The sequence below is a fragment of the Sceloporus occidentalis genome, unplaced genomic scaffold (assembly GCF_023333645.1).
Source record: "Sceloporus occidentalis isolate IW3139 unplaced genomic scaffold, rSceOcc1.0.p SCAF_6, whole genome shotgun sequence".
Taxonomy (NCBI): Eukaryota; Metazoa; Chordata; class Lepidosauria; order Squamata; family Phrynosomatidae; genus Sceloporus; species Sceloporus occidentalis.
Window position 1 is genome coordinate 119,328,120 of NW_028316986.1, and position 16,398 is coordinate 119,344,517.

The following is a 16,398-nucleotide window of genomic DNA, read 5'->3' on the forward strand; positions in this document are numbered from 1 at the left end:
GTTAAAGGATAATTAGGCTCCTCAAAGCACAAATCTGCTTTCAAGCAAGTTACATGATCTTTACATGGTTTGTTTTAAAGCACAAATACTTGCATATGCTTCTTCTGCACCAATGAGTTCTGGTGGTGGCATAGTGTAGCTTGCCACGACTGCTATGGGTAGAATTCTCTCAAGACCTATACAGGTTTTCCAACCCTGATTTAAGGCAGCAGCTGAGGCAGAGACTATGGAGCAGTCCATATTCCATTGAAATCAAGTTTTATTATAATGCCTGTCAAACAAAGCATTCTTCTGAATACAGATCCTGACAGCTGTTTTGCTAGTCTTTACATTCATGATATGTAGTTCAATCCTGTGAGTATTTACGTGCAAGTACATTTTACTGTGCTTAATGACCTCCAGCAGCTATATTTTGGAACATTAGCTGAGAATGTATAAAGAAAAGTCAGCAATAAATTGGAAGTGTTAAGGTAAGTGCTTTGAATCACAACTGAATGTAGCAAAACAGTTTTGAGTAAGATTAGGCCAGGGGTAGGCAATCTTTTTGAGCCGGGGGCCGGGTTGCTGTCCCTCAGACAACTGGGGGGCTGAGGCCAATAAATAAATAAATAAATAAATAATTTAAATATATAAATAAACCAGGACAAATGTAGGACAAAATTTTCAAATGGAAGACACTTTTTTTTAAAAAATGGAAGACACATGAAAAAATTTGCTGATTTTTAAAAAAATGTTAATATAAATGCATGTTTCTGAGGCTTCTATAGACAATTGCCCCCCAAAGGCCCCGGTGGCAATCAGCGGCAGGACTGGGCTGGGGCCGGTCCCAAGGCCTTGCTGGGCCGCATCCGGCCCGCGGGCCGCAGGTTGCCTACCCCTGGATTAGGCAATGTAAAGGGACATGGTAGCTCAGTGGTTAAGATGCTGACTCTGACGACTGCAAGATTGGCAGGTTGGCAGTTCAAAACCCAAGTGACGTGGGATGGAGTTTGCTCCCATTACTAATCCCAGATTCTGCCAACCTAGCAGTTTGAAAGCATGTAAAAGTGCAAATACAGTGAGCCTGCGCCATACATGGGCTCGTTATAGGTGGCTTTCAGCTTACGCTGAAGCCGCCTAGGAAATGGGAGAATGCATGGCACGCGTGCAAGGCCACACAATGAGCATGAGCCCCATTATTTCCAATGGGGCTCACGAATGGCGCGCGCAGCCGTGGGACGAGTGCAAGCCCCATTGGGTATAATGGGGCTTGAGCATATGCGCATTTTGCTTTATGTGGGAGGGGTCTGGAACAGATCCCCCGCGTAAAGCAAGGGCCCACTGTAGAGAAATAGGTACTACTTCAGTGAGAAGGTAACAGTGTTCTGTGCAGTCAAGCTGGCCATATGATCACAGAGTTGTCTTTGACAATGCTGGCTCTTTGGCTTAGTTATGGAGATGAGCACCACCCCCTACAGTAAGACATGACTACACAATCTTGTCAAGGGAATACCTTACCTTTAGGCAATGTACACTGCAACCCTGTCCAGTCTTAGGTGGGAATATGTCCTTCTGAAGTCATTGGCACTTAGAGAAGCTTTCATGTATAAGATTGTATTGATAGACCTCTATTGCCATTAGCCAAAATACAGGACTTCATTTGAGGGATGTTTCACTCCTAAAACATCTTCCCTTCTAACAGAATACTTAGTGGTCCTATGCCAAACAATATAAATGTTTAGAATAGAACCTGGAAATCCAGGTTCAAATCTTCATAAAGACAAGTAATTCACTCTCTCTCAAGCTGACCTACCTTATAGGATGTTGGGAGGATCAAGTGGAAAGAACTGTCTGTACTGCCTTGAACTCACTGGAGGAAAGGCAGCATATACATATGTAAAGGCAGAGGTTTCAGTGTGCTGCCAATATTTCCCAGTTATGCAGGAAATTATGATTGTACTCTTTAACTTTGAAAACCCCTCATATAAATAGAATGTCACAAATAGTTAAAAACCTTGAGAGTGATAAAAGCAGTTCTGCTTTAGAATTAGCATGCCCTGAGGAGGCACAGAGGAAAGACAGAATAGTAATTCAGATATTGTGATTGAAGAGAGCACGTGAGAGTGGAAGCTTAAGCCACTGATTGTCCCATGAGAAACATGGGTCAGAATCCTGTTGATGTCATATACATGTGTTAAGTTCCATTATGGAAGCAGCTGGACATTTGTCAGAGGTGCAACATTCCCATTCAGCCCCCAGGTTTGAAAAGCTAAACTATGCATGCAGTGCCAATATGCTTGCACATTTTTGACTGAGGGATATCTGTCTGCCCCTATGAATTTGCCAGTAGTACGCCTTCAGTTACACAACATTGCCATTCAGCAGAAGGGTCATGTGACTCAACTGACACAGAGTCAACTCTATTGTAATAGCTTAAACAGGAAAGGACTACCACAAATATGATCAAATTCCAGAGTGTTAAAATGTTTTAAAATCATTTTAAATCACCCCTTGCTCAAAAGTACTGCTTCGTCAAATCTGTTTGCAGAACCCTCACCACCACCATCATGGAAGTCAGCAGTTAGATGGGGCATTCTGTTGCCAACATTTTCAGTTCCCGTTGACATTAGATACAACTTCCAAAACAGAAATATGAGGCAGGGTTCTTTTCCTAATGTGTTGCATGGTTTGCATATAGCAGATGCCAAATAGTAGTTAGTAAACATCCCCTCTACCCCCAAAATTCTTGTGAAAGATTTTGCATAGTCACCCTAAATCCAAATGGCAACTGCATTCAGCAGTCAATTCTATAATAGTTAAGCAAGAATAAAACTGCTAAATCTTGCAACATAGAGCTACCCAGGGAATGCCTTTAATTTGGCCAAAGTCTTCTGATTTTGAAACTGTATAAACTATCAATCTTTCTCTTTTCAGATATGATGAGATTCTTCATCAGTCTTCGCAAGATCTTCAGCCTAAGCATATTGTTAACTATCTCTTTAAACTCAGGTAAGAGAGAGAAACATGTTCACTATTGAATAGGATTAGAATTCAGGATCAATAAGTCATCAGGAAGAATTAAATGCAGTGAGCCCATTCAAAACCAGAGGAAGAGCTGGAGCTTGATTAGAGCACCTTCTTCATAAATCTACAGCCAGAATCTTAATTCTTGTTAATTGAAGTGATTTATTTTGTATCTTGATAATGTGAAAAATTATACCATGTCAGGTCAAAGAGATATACATTCTCTGAATGACTTGTGAAATCCTTGAAATGTCCTGTCTTTTAAGTGTTTACTCCCGAGACATAATGAGCTGACATATTGTTCCTGGGAACATTGTATGTGCTCAACGAGAAAAACCACTCAGTTTTCATGGTCTGTTACATCCATCATCTGATTTTGACAAAGTCATGTTGCCTGCGGGCTTCTTGTAACGTGATCTTATTCGTGACTGAGTCCAACAGCACATAGTGTCAATATGACCAAAATGTTCATGATCTTTAGAACTAATTAAACTTTATTTGATATATAAGCTTGTAGAAACTGTTCTCTTTTGATATTGTACTGCATGGGTGGGCAACTGTGGAAGGCAGGGAACTGCATTGGTCCCTTAGGAGACCTTGGGGAGCCGTACCCTTCAATTATACCCACTTTGGGGAAAAACTATTGGTATTTTGCACATTGACCCCTAGGGGTATTTTGGGGGACTTCCTAGACTGTTTTAGGTCCTGAACAAGCCTTTTATTAATAACAGGAAGTGAGTGAGAATCACTTCCTGTTCTGAACAGAAAATGTCTCTCATGTTCCTAGCAGGCAAAAGAACCTTTTCCAAAACTTTCATAAAATGTTGTTTTGACCCCTGTGTGGCCCAGGGGGTCTTCCAAATGTGGTGGAAATGGCCTCCATAGTCCTAGAGGTCATTTGCGGGCATTGTGAAGAAAAGGGAAAAAAAGTAACCCAGGAGGCCCTGAGGTTACAAAAAACATTACTGCAGGCTGCATGTGGCCCATGGGCCTCTCTTTGCCCACCCATGTGGTAAAGGTATTAGAAGGCTGTTAATGTACAACCTTAATAAATATAGATATAACAGGAAACTGACCACCTAGTCTTTTCTAGGCCATTCCTTCTCTTTCTGGTTTTATTTCCCCTTCCCCAAAAATAGTCCCACTATTCGGAACTGTTTTGTAATGCAATCTTATCCACATCGGGATTCCCCCATTAAACTTTTCATATTTTTGCCAACCCCATGGTTTCTCCAAGTTTGTTAATACTTCCCTTTTGCAAATGGCAATTCCTCTTGCTAAACCAAACTAAAATAAGGCCATTAATTCAGTGAAATTTACCTATGTGTTGACTCAAAAGGCAACAATCGCACAAAGGATCTACATTAATTGGGACTAACCAACAGGATTTAGCCCTAGATAATCGTAGTTTGCCCTGCACAAAATGTATGCAAAATAAATATTTTTTTAAAATGAGTGGAATGAAGAGACAGGTTAATACTGTTTTTTAATCTGGGCAATTTTTAAGCCAAAATGTCTCTCAGTGCAGCAACAAAATTTATTCATAGATTTTTGTGGGTTTTTCGGGCTATGTGGCTATGTTCTAGAATAATTTATTCCTGATGTTTCACCAGCATCTGTGACTGGCATCTTCAGGGAATGCTGGCATGGAAGAGAATTGGAGTCCTGATTTTGTTATTTTTCAGGACTGGTAGCCAAACTTTGTTCACTTTAAGGGTTTCTTCTTTCTGGTTTAAATTATCCAGATGTTTATGGATTTCAATGGCTTCCTTGTGCACTCTGACCTGATAGTTGTTCATGGTTCAAAATTTCAGTGTTATCAAACAGTATTTTATGCCCAGGATGGTTTATAATGTGTTCTGCTACTGCTGATTTTTCCAGCTAACTCAGTCTGCAGTGTCTCTCATGTTTCTTGAGAATTTATTAAGGATGGCCTGTTGTATAAGAAACATCCTTTTGGGAATTTGTGATGTCATAAAGCAACTTAGGTTTGCACAATTTAAAACTTTGGTGCTGTGCAATGATTCTATTCCTAGGAAGGGAACATTGTCATAGCTGTGCACAAATGGACCAAGCAATATGGCTATTGTGCAACAGCCATGGTGTGCCACAGTATGGCACTTGTGGGACAGTTGCTCCTGTGACTGGACTAAAGTTTCTATCAGCGTTAGCCAACATAGATGATAGTGAAAAATCAAGGAAGTTACCATCCAGTGTTTGGAGAGCCACATACTTTGTCACTTCCATAGCATGTCAAGTTTCTTTGGGGCCACAAAGCAGTCTTTGTAAAGAGATGGTGGGAGCAATGGTTTTGGAGTCAGTTTCCTCATGTAACACTTTTCTGCCAATTCAGAAAGAAACCCTTCGATAGACATGCTTTCCAGAAGCTGAAGAATCCACTAGCTTTGGATCTTATCCAATGGGGCTAATCAGCTCATTGGTAGCTACTATGTTTTCTAGAATTATTCTACTAGATCTTGAACATATTTAATTGGCAGCAAATGCCACTGAATTTGGTGGAAGAATTACTCCCTAGTTCATCCACTCAGGATTGTAACGCCTTAAAGACTTGGCATTTCTCTTTTCAGCCATTTAACAGCTGCAGCTCATAAAAGACTTCATGTGAAAGGCAGCATTCCGGAACTAGCAGAGGTAATGTAAATAATCACCATGGGAATATCATTGATCACATGAGAAAAAAACAGTTTTGGATACAACATTTGGAACCTGTTAAGAAGGTGTGGTATAAAATAAAGAAATTAAAATACTTTGTTTAGTTTTTTAAAAGCAAAGGAGTAATATAATAGGATAAGTTGCTTTAACTCTGCGCTGACAAGTCTGGATACTGTTCCTTCAAAAATTCCTGTAGAACTGTGAACAGTTCATATTAAACTGCCACAGAATAAATCTCACACTTACCTAGCTTTTTCATTTTAATGGGAAGTCTTTGTCATTCAGATTCAATTTAATCTTTCTTGGCCTGAGAAAAGATAGTGAGCAATGTCGACTTTCTCAGCACATGGTGATTTTCTTTTCAAAACCCCATTCTTGTAATAGTGCCTATACTATAAACTTATGAACAACAGTTCATAAACTAAATTAAAGGTAGAGTTAAAATGCAGGAAGTCAAAAGCTACATTATGTTTGGTTCTTTGGTGGTATTTTTGAAATTCTTTATCAAAGTAGAGAAAACATAGTTTAGGATAACAGTTGTTCTGCCAGTGGAACGGCTTCTTTCATCTTAGCAGAACTTGGAGTGGAGTCTCTTCTGTACATTTAATAGGCCTTAAAACCTGCTCTTCTGGGCCATTTCCAGAGCAGTAAGTGGCCACTATGGAGAGCAGTAAGACAAAAGGGAAGGAAAGCATGTCCTATCATGATAGCAGCCAGACACTAGTATAAAATAAAGACATGAAAACACTATGTTTAGAAATGAAATGAAAATACTATGTACAGCCCTCCTACTGTTGTTGAACTGCAGTTACTAACAGCTCTGCTCAGGTCTTGCAAAATCAGATTGTGGCTTCTTTCATTGAGTATCTCTGTTTGTAATGCAGCCTTTTCGTATTCTTTCCACTTTGCTGAGCATTATCCTTTCTAATGAGCTTTGTCCTATCATCATATGTCCAAAGTATGATAGCCTCTGACTGGCCTCAAAGGAACATATAATCCCTTGCTTTGGCAGAACTGCAACAGGGGTAAACCCATGGCTTCTTACCCTTAGCTAGAATAAACCTTCATTGCAGATTCTCCAACGTGCCATTTACACTAGTCAAACAAGAAGGTGGACAGTTCTTCTCAGTAGGTCCCTGTACACCTTCAAAATTTGCTCTGAAGAGTTGGGGTCACCACCTAGCAGTTTTCAGAGAAGCTGTGACTGGAGGATAAAAAAAAACACGTTGTGAGTGGAAATCTACTCATTCCACAGGCATTCCTACAGAATGAGTGAGAGTGAGCTTTAGGCCCCATTCCGTCTCACCTATTTGCGCTGGATGGAATTGGGCAGATTCGGGTCCCGTCCCCCCCCCGAAATCCATCCAGAATCAAGTGCCCACTAGTAATTTACCTCAATCAGGGTAATTTAACCCTGAATGCCATTGCAGCTCTTGCGGAGAGTTCACATTTGCGGAACCAGTTTAAAATGAAGGTGCCTTTGCTGTCAATCAGATTCAGTTCCGCTTTCATCAAGGTGACATTTCCTATAGCAACTGGGCAATCGGAAGTGTGCTTTCCCCCTCCTTTAAAAAAAACAACAGGTGGCAGTATTCACATATTTTGTCAAATTTATAATCTCCATGTGTGTGTGTGTATTTGGGTCACTACAGATTATGGATCTTCCCCTGCCTCCGTTTTCAACCCCAAAATGCAATCTAATGCAATCTCTGCATCCTCCCTCCTTGCGACCCCAGAATCCCTCATACACATACAATTATTATTATTATTATTATTATTAATTCCTCAATGGCATCTCTGCATCCTTTGCTTTCCCTCAGCCACCCCAGATTTCCTTACAGACACATAAAGTAGCAAAAGCATTCTGTATCAATTTGCCAAATTGAAAGAGAAACATTTGTAACATTCGCATTATAGCATTCGCATATAAAAATAATTTAGAAAAAAGTCTATTGCAAAGTGCTGTGCTGGGAGCAAGGAAATGAAAGGGAAAGTAGCACAAGCAGACACACATTCTATCTATATATGTATCTACTTGTAGCAATAAGCATGCGCTTAGTCTGTCAAAAATAAAAAGCGAGAGAGAAAGCTGCCTGGTGCGAGAGGGAAGCTTGTTCCGTTCTGTGCCCTCCCTCTGACCTAATTCCCTCCCCTGAGCTTGACCCTTCGTCCTACTCCTGCTCCGTTACCCCGATTGCCCTTCATGACCCCCTTCTTTCCCCCGGCTCCTTAATCCACATCCTCCTCTGTCTCTTGGCACCCTTTCTCCAAGGCTCTTTCCTTCTTCTTCGTGGTCTCTGCGAATCATACAAATGGGTTGTACTGCGCCTGCGCAGTGCCTTCGGAAACTTCTGGAATCACTAGGCAAAGTACACTTTGCAACATGTTGAAACTTTTTGGCGGTAACCCCGCCCATCCCCTATAAAGCCTCCGTTCCCGCTCTTTTCCCCAGTTCCTTTTTTCCGCCGCGTTAGCTGCCACTAGGAACTTCGCTCTCTGTGTTAGAAAAGGAATCACTGGTAATTGACCTCGGACCGTTTTTGACTCTTCTCTGCGACTAGCCCTTGATCTGATTTTGGCATTTAGACCCCGGAACGTGTTTGACCTCGCACCTGCTTCTCCCTCGGACTTGTCTCCTCGCTCGTTGCCGACCCGGACCGCCTGACCTCGCTCTCCGGATCATGCCATCAGTACCCTTTAAAAAGTGCTCCGTGTGTGGGGGTAAGATTCCTGGCCAGGACCCCCATTCCTCTTGCCTCCTGTGTTTGGGAGAGACCCACGTTCCGGCCTCTTGTGCCTTGTGTAAGTCTTTGACTCCTCAAGCGAGGAAAAATCGGGAGACGAGGTTGAAGGCTGCTATCTACACTAAAGTCTTCACCTCAGGGGCGATGTCTTCGGTGGGGGCTTCATCTTCGGCCGCGACTTCCCTACCGACCCTTGCCGAGTCTCCGACTCAGTCGCCACCGGTGGATCCGTCAACCCTCCCCGGGGATGGTCCGTCTGAACCACAGGGCCCGGCTGAACCCATCCCCAAAGCTTCCAAGAAGGATAAAAAGCATAAGAAGGTCCCTAAGGAGAGCCGGACCACCGAGAAGGACTCGAGCTCCCATAAGGGTTCTGCCTCGAGCTCCTCTGTCCCGAAGGCGCCCACTTCTACCACTCCGAAGTCGGGTTCTGCTTCGAGGCCTTCGTCTACTAAGACTTCGAAGTCTACGGGAGCAACTAAACCTCCAACTGGGGCTCACGTGTCATCCAAGAGACCCCGATCTTCTTCTTTGGACGACGACCGTCAGCCGTCTAGACGTCTCTCCCTGGATCGAGGCCAGGAGGACACTCCACAGGCTCGCCCAGAAGACCGTTCTGACTCGGTACGCAGGCACTCGGATGCCGACCGTAGATCGTCGGAGGCCGACTCCCGACCATCAGATCCACGCCTGGCGGCCAAAAGAGCTAAGACTTCGACCTCCGGGTCGCACGTCACAGGCACCAGCCGTGGGGACCGCTCTCGTGATCTAGCCTCGGGGTCCCGACCCCTGTCTACCTTCCGGCATGCTCCAGAGGAAGCTGCTCAACTCCTCTCGGAACCGGCTTCCCCTGCGGGCTCCAGGGATGACCGTCGCTCTCCGACTCCAATGCCAACCCGCGTACGTCGAGCCGTCTCTCCATCCCCACCCAGGGACCCTCAGCCTGAGTACTACTACGATTCTGAAACAGGGAGGTACTACAGACTGGTCCCTCAAGAGGATGTGGAGTCCCTCCTCGAACATCGGAGACCGAGACCAAGAGCTTCTTCCAGACCCTCCAGGGTGTCTGCATTTTCACCCCACCGAGTGGAGGCCGCTACCGACCCGGATGTCGTGAACCTTGAGTCGGATGACGAAACGGCTTCCCAGGCCCGTTACCGCCCGAGACACGACTCAATTTCTTCCCGGGACGATGACTATCAGTCGGCCAACCAGGACTTTGCCCAGCCGGGTGCGGTGTCCCCCTCCGACGATGTCCGAACCTTCGCGGAGCATGTCATCAAAATGGGCAACGCTCTGGACATCAAGATCTCCCAAGCTGAAGAGGAGGCCTCGGACCTGGTTGAGAGACGGATCCATGGAAGACTGCCCACCCCGCCGGCAATACCTCTTCTTCCCTCCTTGGAGAAGTTAGCCAGGCGTTCTTGGGAGGCCCCTGCATCCACGGCGTCCAACAACAGGAAGGTTGAGTCCCTCTATAGAATCTCTCCACCGACTCCGTCTTGGCTGTTTGGGCACCCCAAGCAAAGCTCAGCCATCGTAGAAGGCTCGCAGCGTGCGTCCACCCCGAAAGCTTCCTTGATGCCATCCGACAAGGAAGCTAAGAAGATCGACGCCCTGGCCAAGAAGGCGTATTTCTCCTCGGCGTTGGGCATGAGAGTGGCAAATTACAACGCGTGCATGGGCGCTTACATACAGTGGCTCATGGAAAAGGTGTCCCCTCTCATTCCGGACTTACCTGATGATTCCCAGGCTATCCTCTCGGAAGTCCGCGACGAGGCCCACTCAATTGGAGGATGGCTCATCACTTCGGCCAGACACGCCACGGACTGCTCCGCTAAGTCTATGGCGGCTGCCATAGCACTCCGCAGGCACGCCTGGCTAAGGTCTTCGGACTTGAACCAGAATGCTCGCTCGACCATCGAAGACATGCCCTTCGACGAGGACGGCCTCTTCCATCGTGAGACGGACGAAAAGCTTAATTTTAAGTACAGGATGAGGACCGCTGCCAAGAAGCACGGTATGTCTTCTTCCCCCCAGTCGTCTTCTCGCAAGCGCTTCACTGCCGTACGCCAGTGGTATGGCCAGGGCCAGAGGCCCTACCAACAAGATAGGCCTTTCCAGCGCCAGGACCAGGGCAGGCAACGCTTCCCGTCCCAGTCTTCCTCCTCCTCGGGCCGTCGGTCGGGGCCCAAGTACAAAAAGAATTACAGGAGGCAAGATTCGGACCCGGCTAAGAAGAGGAACTGATGGGACTTAGCGTACTCCGTCGCTTCTACTGCTCCTTTCTTTCTGGACAGACTGAGGCCCTTTTCTAACACCTGGGCCTCAATCACCACCAATTCTTGGGCCCTCACCATCGTCTGTAGGGGTTATGCCCTTGAATTTGAGGAGCTCCCACCAACTGGAGCTATTCTGTCCACTTCCCCCTCAGACACCCTTCTCGACGAAGTACGCACCCTTCTCGCCAAAGGCGCCATCTCCATTGTCGATCCCGTCGACGTCCCTAGATGCTTCTTCTCCCGTTATTTTACGGTCCCGAAACCTGATGGGGGAATCAGGCCCATATTGGACCTTAGACAGTTGAATGCTTACCTGTCTTATCGCCGTTTCCGGATGGTAACGCTTGCTTCTATTTTACCTTTGTTGCAGCAGGACCTGTGGTTTGCAACGATAGACTTAAAGGACGCTTACTTCCATGTCAGCATCCGAGAGTCCCACCGCAGGTTTCTGGCGTTCGCCGTCGGGACGGACGTCTACAGATACAACGTCCTCCCCTTCGGCCTATCTACCGCTCCTCGCATCTTCACCAAGTGCATGGCGCCCGTGGTTGCTCACCTACATCGCCGCGGCATGAGAGTCTTCCCGTATCTCGACGACTGGCTCCTCGTGTCCCCCTCACGTCAAGAGCTACAACGACACACCTCAGAGACACTCGAGCTCTTACGGGACCTGGGCCTAGTGGTCAACCTCGAGAAATCTCAGTTGCTTCCCACAAGGCAGATAAAGTTCATCGGGTCCCTCCTCGACTCAAACAGTTGTATGGCCTTTCTGCCTCCGGACCGTTTCCAGGCCTTGGCCCGGGCCGTCAGCAGGTGCACCACCCGAAGGCGGGTTATGGCAAGGGACATTCAGGTGGCATTGGGTCACATGGCGTCGACAACATTTGTCACTCCGTGGTCAAGGCTCCGGGCTCGACCACTGCAGTCATGGTTCCTGTCGGTCTTCGATCTGGAAAGAGACCCCCCTTCCCGCAGACTTACCGTGCCAAGACCAGTCATTCGCTCCCTCCGTTGGTGGCTCGACTGCCGGAACGTCTGCGCCGGCATGCCCTTTTCACCGCCCCAACCAGAGTTGGTGTTGACCACAGACGCATCGGAAGACGGCTGGGGTGCCCACGCCTTAGACCTATGGGCCAAAGGCATCTGGTCCCTGGACGAGAAGACACTCCACATCAACGCATTAGAGCTGTTGGCGGTGGAAAAGGCCTTAAGGGCTTTCGAGTCCTCACTGTCGGGGAAAGTTGTTCAGCTCAGAACAGACAACACCACGGTGATGTACTACCTGAACAAACAAGGTGGCACCAGGTCACGCACCCTCCTAGACATCACACTTCGGCTTTGGGACTGGTGCATAGCCCGGAACATTTTGCTCCAAGCGGTACACTTGCCAGGCACCCAGAACACTCAGGCGGACCTGCTAAGCAGGTCCCCCTCGTCGTGCCACGAGTGGAGGCTCCACCCGGAGACTGTACACGACCTCTTTGCCCGATGGGGAACCCCACAAATAGACCTGTTTGCGACCGTGTACAACTCCCATTGTCCCCAGTTCTGCTCCCGGACGCCGGACGACGACTCCCTCGGGGATGCGTTCGGGTTCCGATGGTCGGGGATAGCACTCTACGCCTTTCCCCCCTTCCCGCTGATCACCAGGACAGTCTCGAAGATGGTTTCGGATTCAGCGGACGCGATCCTGATCACGCCTTGGTGGCCCGGGCAGCCCTGGTTTCCTTGCCTCCTTCACCTCTCTCGAGCCAACTTTCTCCGGCTCGAGCCCAGACCGGATCTCCTCACGGTTCAAGGAGGTCGCGTTCGACACCCGGACATCGAGACCCTTCCCTTGGTGGCGTGGAGAATCCATCCCTAGCCCGGCTACCGGCCTCGGTACGGAAAGTCATCTTGGCTGCCCGGAAACCGGCCACCCAAAAATCCTACAGGCTCAAGTGGGACAGGTTTCTTCGGTTCCTGTCTGACAGACGCCTCTCCCTAGCCCAGGTTGATACGCCAGTGGTCCTGGAGTTCCTAATGTCCCTCATCGATGCGGGCCTCTCTACCACATCTGTTAAGTGCTATCTATCTGCTATTTGCTCGTCCTTCCAATTTGATGGGAAGCCCTCCTTTTTTAAAGACCCCCTTGTCAAGGGATTCCTGAGGGGCTGCAATAATTTATACCCCCAGGTGTCGGTCCCGACTCCGGCCTGGAGTCTCGAGACGGTGTTAGGGGCCTTGCAGTCTAAACCATTTGAACCTTTAGCCACCACTGACATTAGACTGTTAACCTGGAAAACAGTGTTTTTGGTGGCTATCACTTCTGCCCGCCGGGCGGGCGAACTTTGTGCCCTGCGTCGGGACCAACCCTTTCTTAGATTCCACTTGGACAAGGTAGTTCTCAGGACAGATATTTCCTTCTTACCCAAGGTTGTTTCCACTTTCCATATGTGCCAGGACATTGTTTTACCAACTCTGGCACCCAGCCCGACTACCGATACCGAGCGGGCCCTCCACTCCCTGGACGTGCGTAGGGCTTTAGCCTTTTACCTGGACAGAACTAGACACTCGAGCCGCTCGGAGAGACTGTTCCAGTGTTACTCGGGGCCGAAAAGAGGACTGCCCGTGTCGGCCCAGAGACTCTCTAAGTGGATTTCGAGTACTATTGCCCTATCTTATGAGCTTTTGGGCAAGCCCTTGCCGACCAGGATCCGCTCCCATGCCACAAGGGCATTAGCGGCCTCTTCTGCTTTCTTGTCTGGTATCCCTTTGGACGAGATTTGCAAGGCTGCCGTGTGGTCTCAGCCCCTAACCTTTATTAAACACTACAGGTTGGACACTAGGGCCAAAAAGGACGCAGCTTTCGGGAGGGCTGTGTTGGTGTCAGGACTACATTGATTGTGTTCGCTGTTGACTGTGTTCCATACCGACAGCATCAATATGACTGTTCTCGAATGACTCAATGCTGGGGTTCGAGGTCCTTTTGGGCTTGCCTTTACGAGGTGGGATTTCTTTACAAGTATATAAACAAACCATCAACTCTTATACTTGTTTCAGTTATCTTTATTGTCCATTACTTATTGGTTCACTGATTTCTATGACACTCCCACCTCCACTGACCTTAGCTTGCCAGTCTCAACCCATTTGTATGATTCGCAGAGACCACGAAGAAGAAGGACAGGTTGCTTACCTGTAACGGTATTTCTTCGAGTGGTCATCTGCGAATACATACAAATCCCGCCCATCCTCCCCTCAGTGTCCTGCTCTGATTGGCTCTTTTGTGTTGCCTGCACGGCGGAAAATTGCGGAACTGGGGAAAAGAGCGGGAACGGAGGCTTTATAGGGGATGGGCGGGGTTACCGCCAAAAAGTTTCAACATGTTGCAAAGTGTACTTTGCCTAGTGATTCCAGAAGTTTCCGAAGGCACTGCGCAGGCGCAGTACAACCCATTTGTATGTATTCGCAGATGACCACTCGAAGAAATACCGTTACAGGTAAGCAACCTGTCCTTCTCCTGCTCCGTTACCCCGATTTCACTTGGCACCCTTTCAAGGCTCCTTCCTCCTCCTCCTCTTGCTCAGTTATCCCTGATCGCCCTTTGGCACCCTTCCTCCAGTTCCTTCCTCCTCCTCTTGCTCCATTACCCCCGATTGCCCTTTCCATCCTTCCCCTGACTCCTTCTTTCTCCTCCTCTTTCTTTGATGAAGGGGAGGAATGTTCTGCCCTCCCTCTCACCTAAATCCCTCCCCTGAACTTGCCCTGATCATGATCGGGGACAAGTTCATATTCGCTGGGCCAGTTTTTTTTCAAAAGATACAGCTTTTACTCCGCTTTCAAAAGACTCGCGCTAAGGGGCATTTGCCCCTCAACGCGTGTGGAAGCCTCGGATTTGCTCGTGGGAGATTCTGGGCGAATATGAACTTCCTGTGGTTAATTTGGGTTCTGATCCTGGGTAAAAGGTAGTCTGAATGGCCCCTTAGAGGAAATGGATGTTGGTATAGAGTGAGCATCTTAACCTTATTCTTCAATATTTTATGCACCCATACTACTGTACACACACTCAAAACCTTCACACTATCAGATTATTTTCTGAAACTGCTTTTACAGGAAGATGATTATGATTTATTTTTTTTTTTTTTTAAAAAAGCCTGATTAATGTTACCTTTCCAACACCTTCCTGTTTTGTTTTGGTTTTTTTTTTGGCAGGCAAGGCTCTGTCTGTTCCAGGCTGTTCGCACCATCTTGGGCAGTGGAATGAAGCTTCTAGGAATCACGCCTGTAAATAAAATGTAACAGAAGGAGTTCCTCAGTGCCTATCCGGAAATGAATCTGCTCCGAAGATTAGCTATTGTCCTAATCTATTCTTGTAGTCTCTATATTATGTAGGTGTTCTGTACCCTTAAGAATTACTTGAAAAGTTCAGTAAGGTTTTTTATGTGAAAGAATCTTCCCTTGTTTCTATGAAACAAACTCTACCTGGGCTTTGTTCATATCTTAATTAATGCTGTTAATATACTTGGTCACCAGTCTCCATGACTGCACTCATGTCACATACCTGGCTTTCTCTAGAACCAAACCCTTGTGTCCTCTGAGGGTTTTAGCCTCAGTACAATTGAGAGCAACAGGCTGTGTTTTACTGAGTAAAGGTCTTAACTTCCATTTTATAGGTTCATATATGCTTGCCTGCACTAATGTGGAATGTGTATGTCCTAATGAGAGTTGTTGAACCAGTCAATGTTCATTCCTGAGAACATTGGCTGGAAAGCTAGTAGCTGCCATACAATGTAATCTTAGCATGTCGTCTTCTTGGTGGTGGTGCTAAGGAGGGAAGAATTCAATATCTCATACAAGGAGCCCCTAAAACCTTAAAACTCACTTGTTTGTCATAATCTGAAGACATTATCATCTTCTAGGACCACTGGAGAACCCCTAGAGGTCCTGGAGGATTTGTCATTGGGCCCTGGCTGTAGGGACATAGCCAAATGTTTCACTGCTGCACCTGCTCTCCATCCACTAAATGGCCATATGTGGAGGTACAAGAAAAAGGTGAAGAGAAGAGGTGAGAGTGTAGTTGCACTTGCCTCTTATTTCATGAAACATATTTGGTCCAAAAACGAGTGTTGTGATTTTTTGTGTGATTAATGTCACCTTTCTGACTCCCTCTGCCTATTTTTTTTAAGGCAAGGTTCTGTTTAGCCATTTTTTGTATAACAAGTTATGCATGCACTTCCACATTTTAAACCCAAGACAGTATAGCATTATTACTACAGGCTCTATATTGAACTTGCTTCTGATACTGAGTAAATTTACTTGGGATTGGTCACCATTTTGTTGTAGAAAAGCATAATGTTTTTTAAATAAAATATTAGGCTATAAAAATAATGGCATTAATAACAGCACCAGCATATACTTCCCCTGCCCCAGTGATCGTTTTGAATGTTTAAAAGAGTAAAGAAGGATGCTGCAGCAACCAGCATCAGCAGGTTGTAATATTTCCATGCCAGGCCTGTTTGCTGCAGCCTCATCCTCTGCCACTCTGGGATTTTAGCCTTTGCTTGTCAGGCCTACCCCTAGTTGTGCCACTGCCTTTACTACCTAGAAGACCTCTCCATTTAGAATCCATCCCTCATAATGAGAAAGACACAATCCTGTGATTACTAGCATAGAAATAAAAAGGATTTGCAGAAGACCAACTTAAAAATAACACATTA

The 16,398-nt window shown here is 46.5% G+C and overlaps 1 protein-coding gene across 3 annotated transcripts in view; it reads left to right on the forward strand.

Annotated features, from left to right (window-relative positions):
• RARS2 (arginyl-tRNA synthetase 2, mitochondrial) overlaps positions 1–16,319 on the forward strand; it is a 51,294-nt gene extending 34,975 nt beyond the window's left edge. For 2 of the 3 annotated variants that reach the window (XM_089530781.1, XM_089530782.1), the window contains exons 18-20: positions 2,914–2,988; positions 5,592–5,655; positions 14,894–16,319. In XM_089530781.1, coding sequence (XP_089386907.1) covers positions 2,914–2,988; positions 5,592–5,655; positions 14,894–14,980 — 226 coding nt within the window. In that variant the 3' untranslated portion in view covers positions 14,981–16,319. Of the gene's footprint in view, positions 1–2,913; positions 2,989–5,591; positions 5,742–14,893 lie in introns of all 3 variants that reach the window. The other variant, XR_016281773.1, reaches the window with a different exon arrangement.
• The last annotated feature ends 79 nt before the right edge of the window (positions 16,320–16,398 follow it).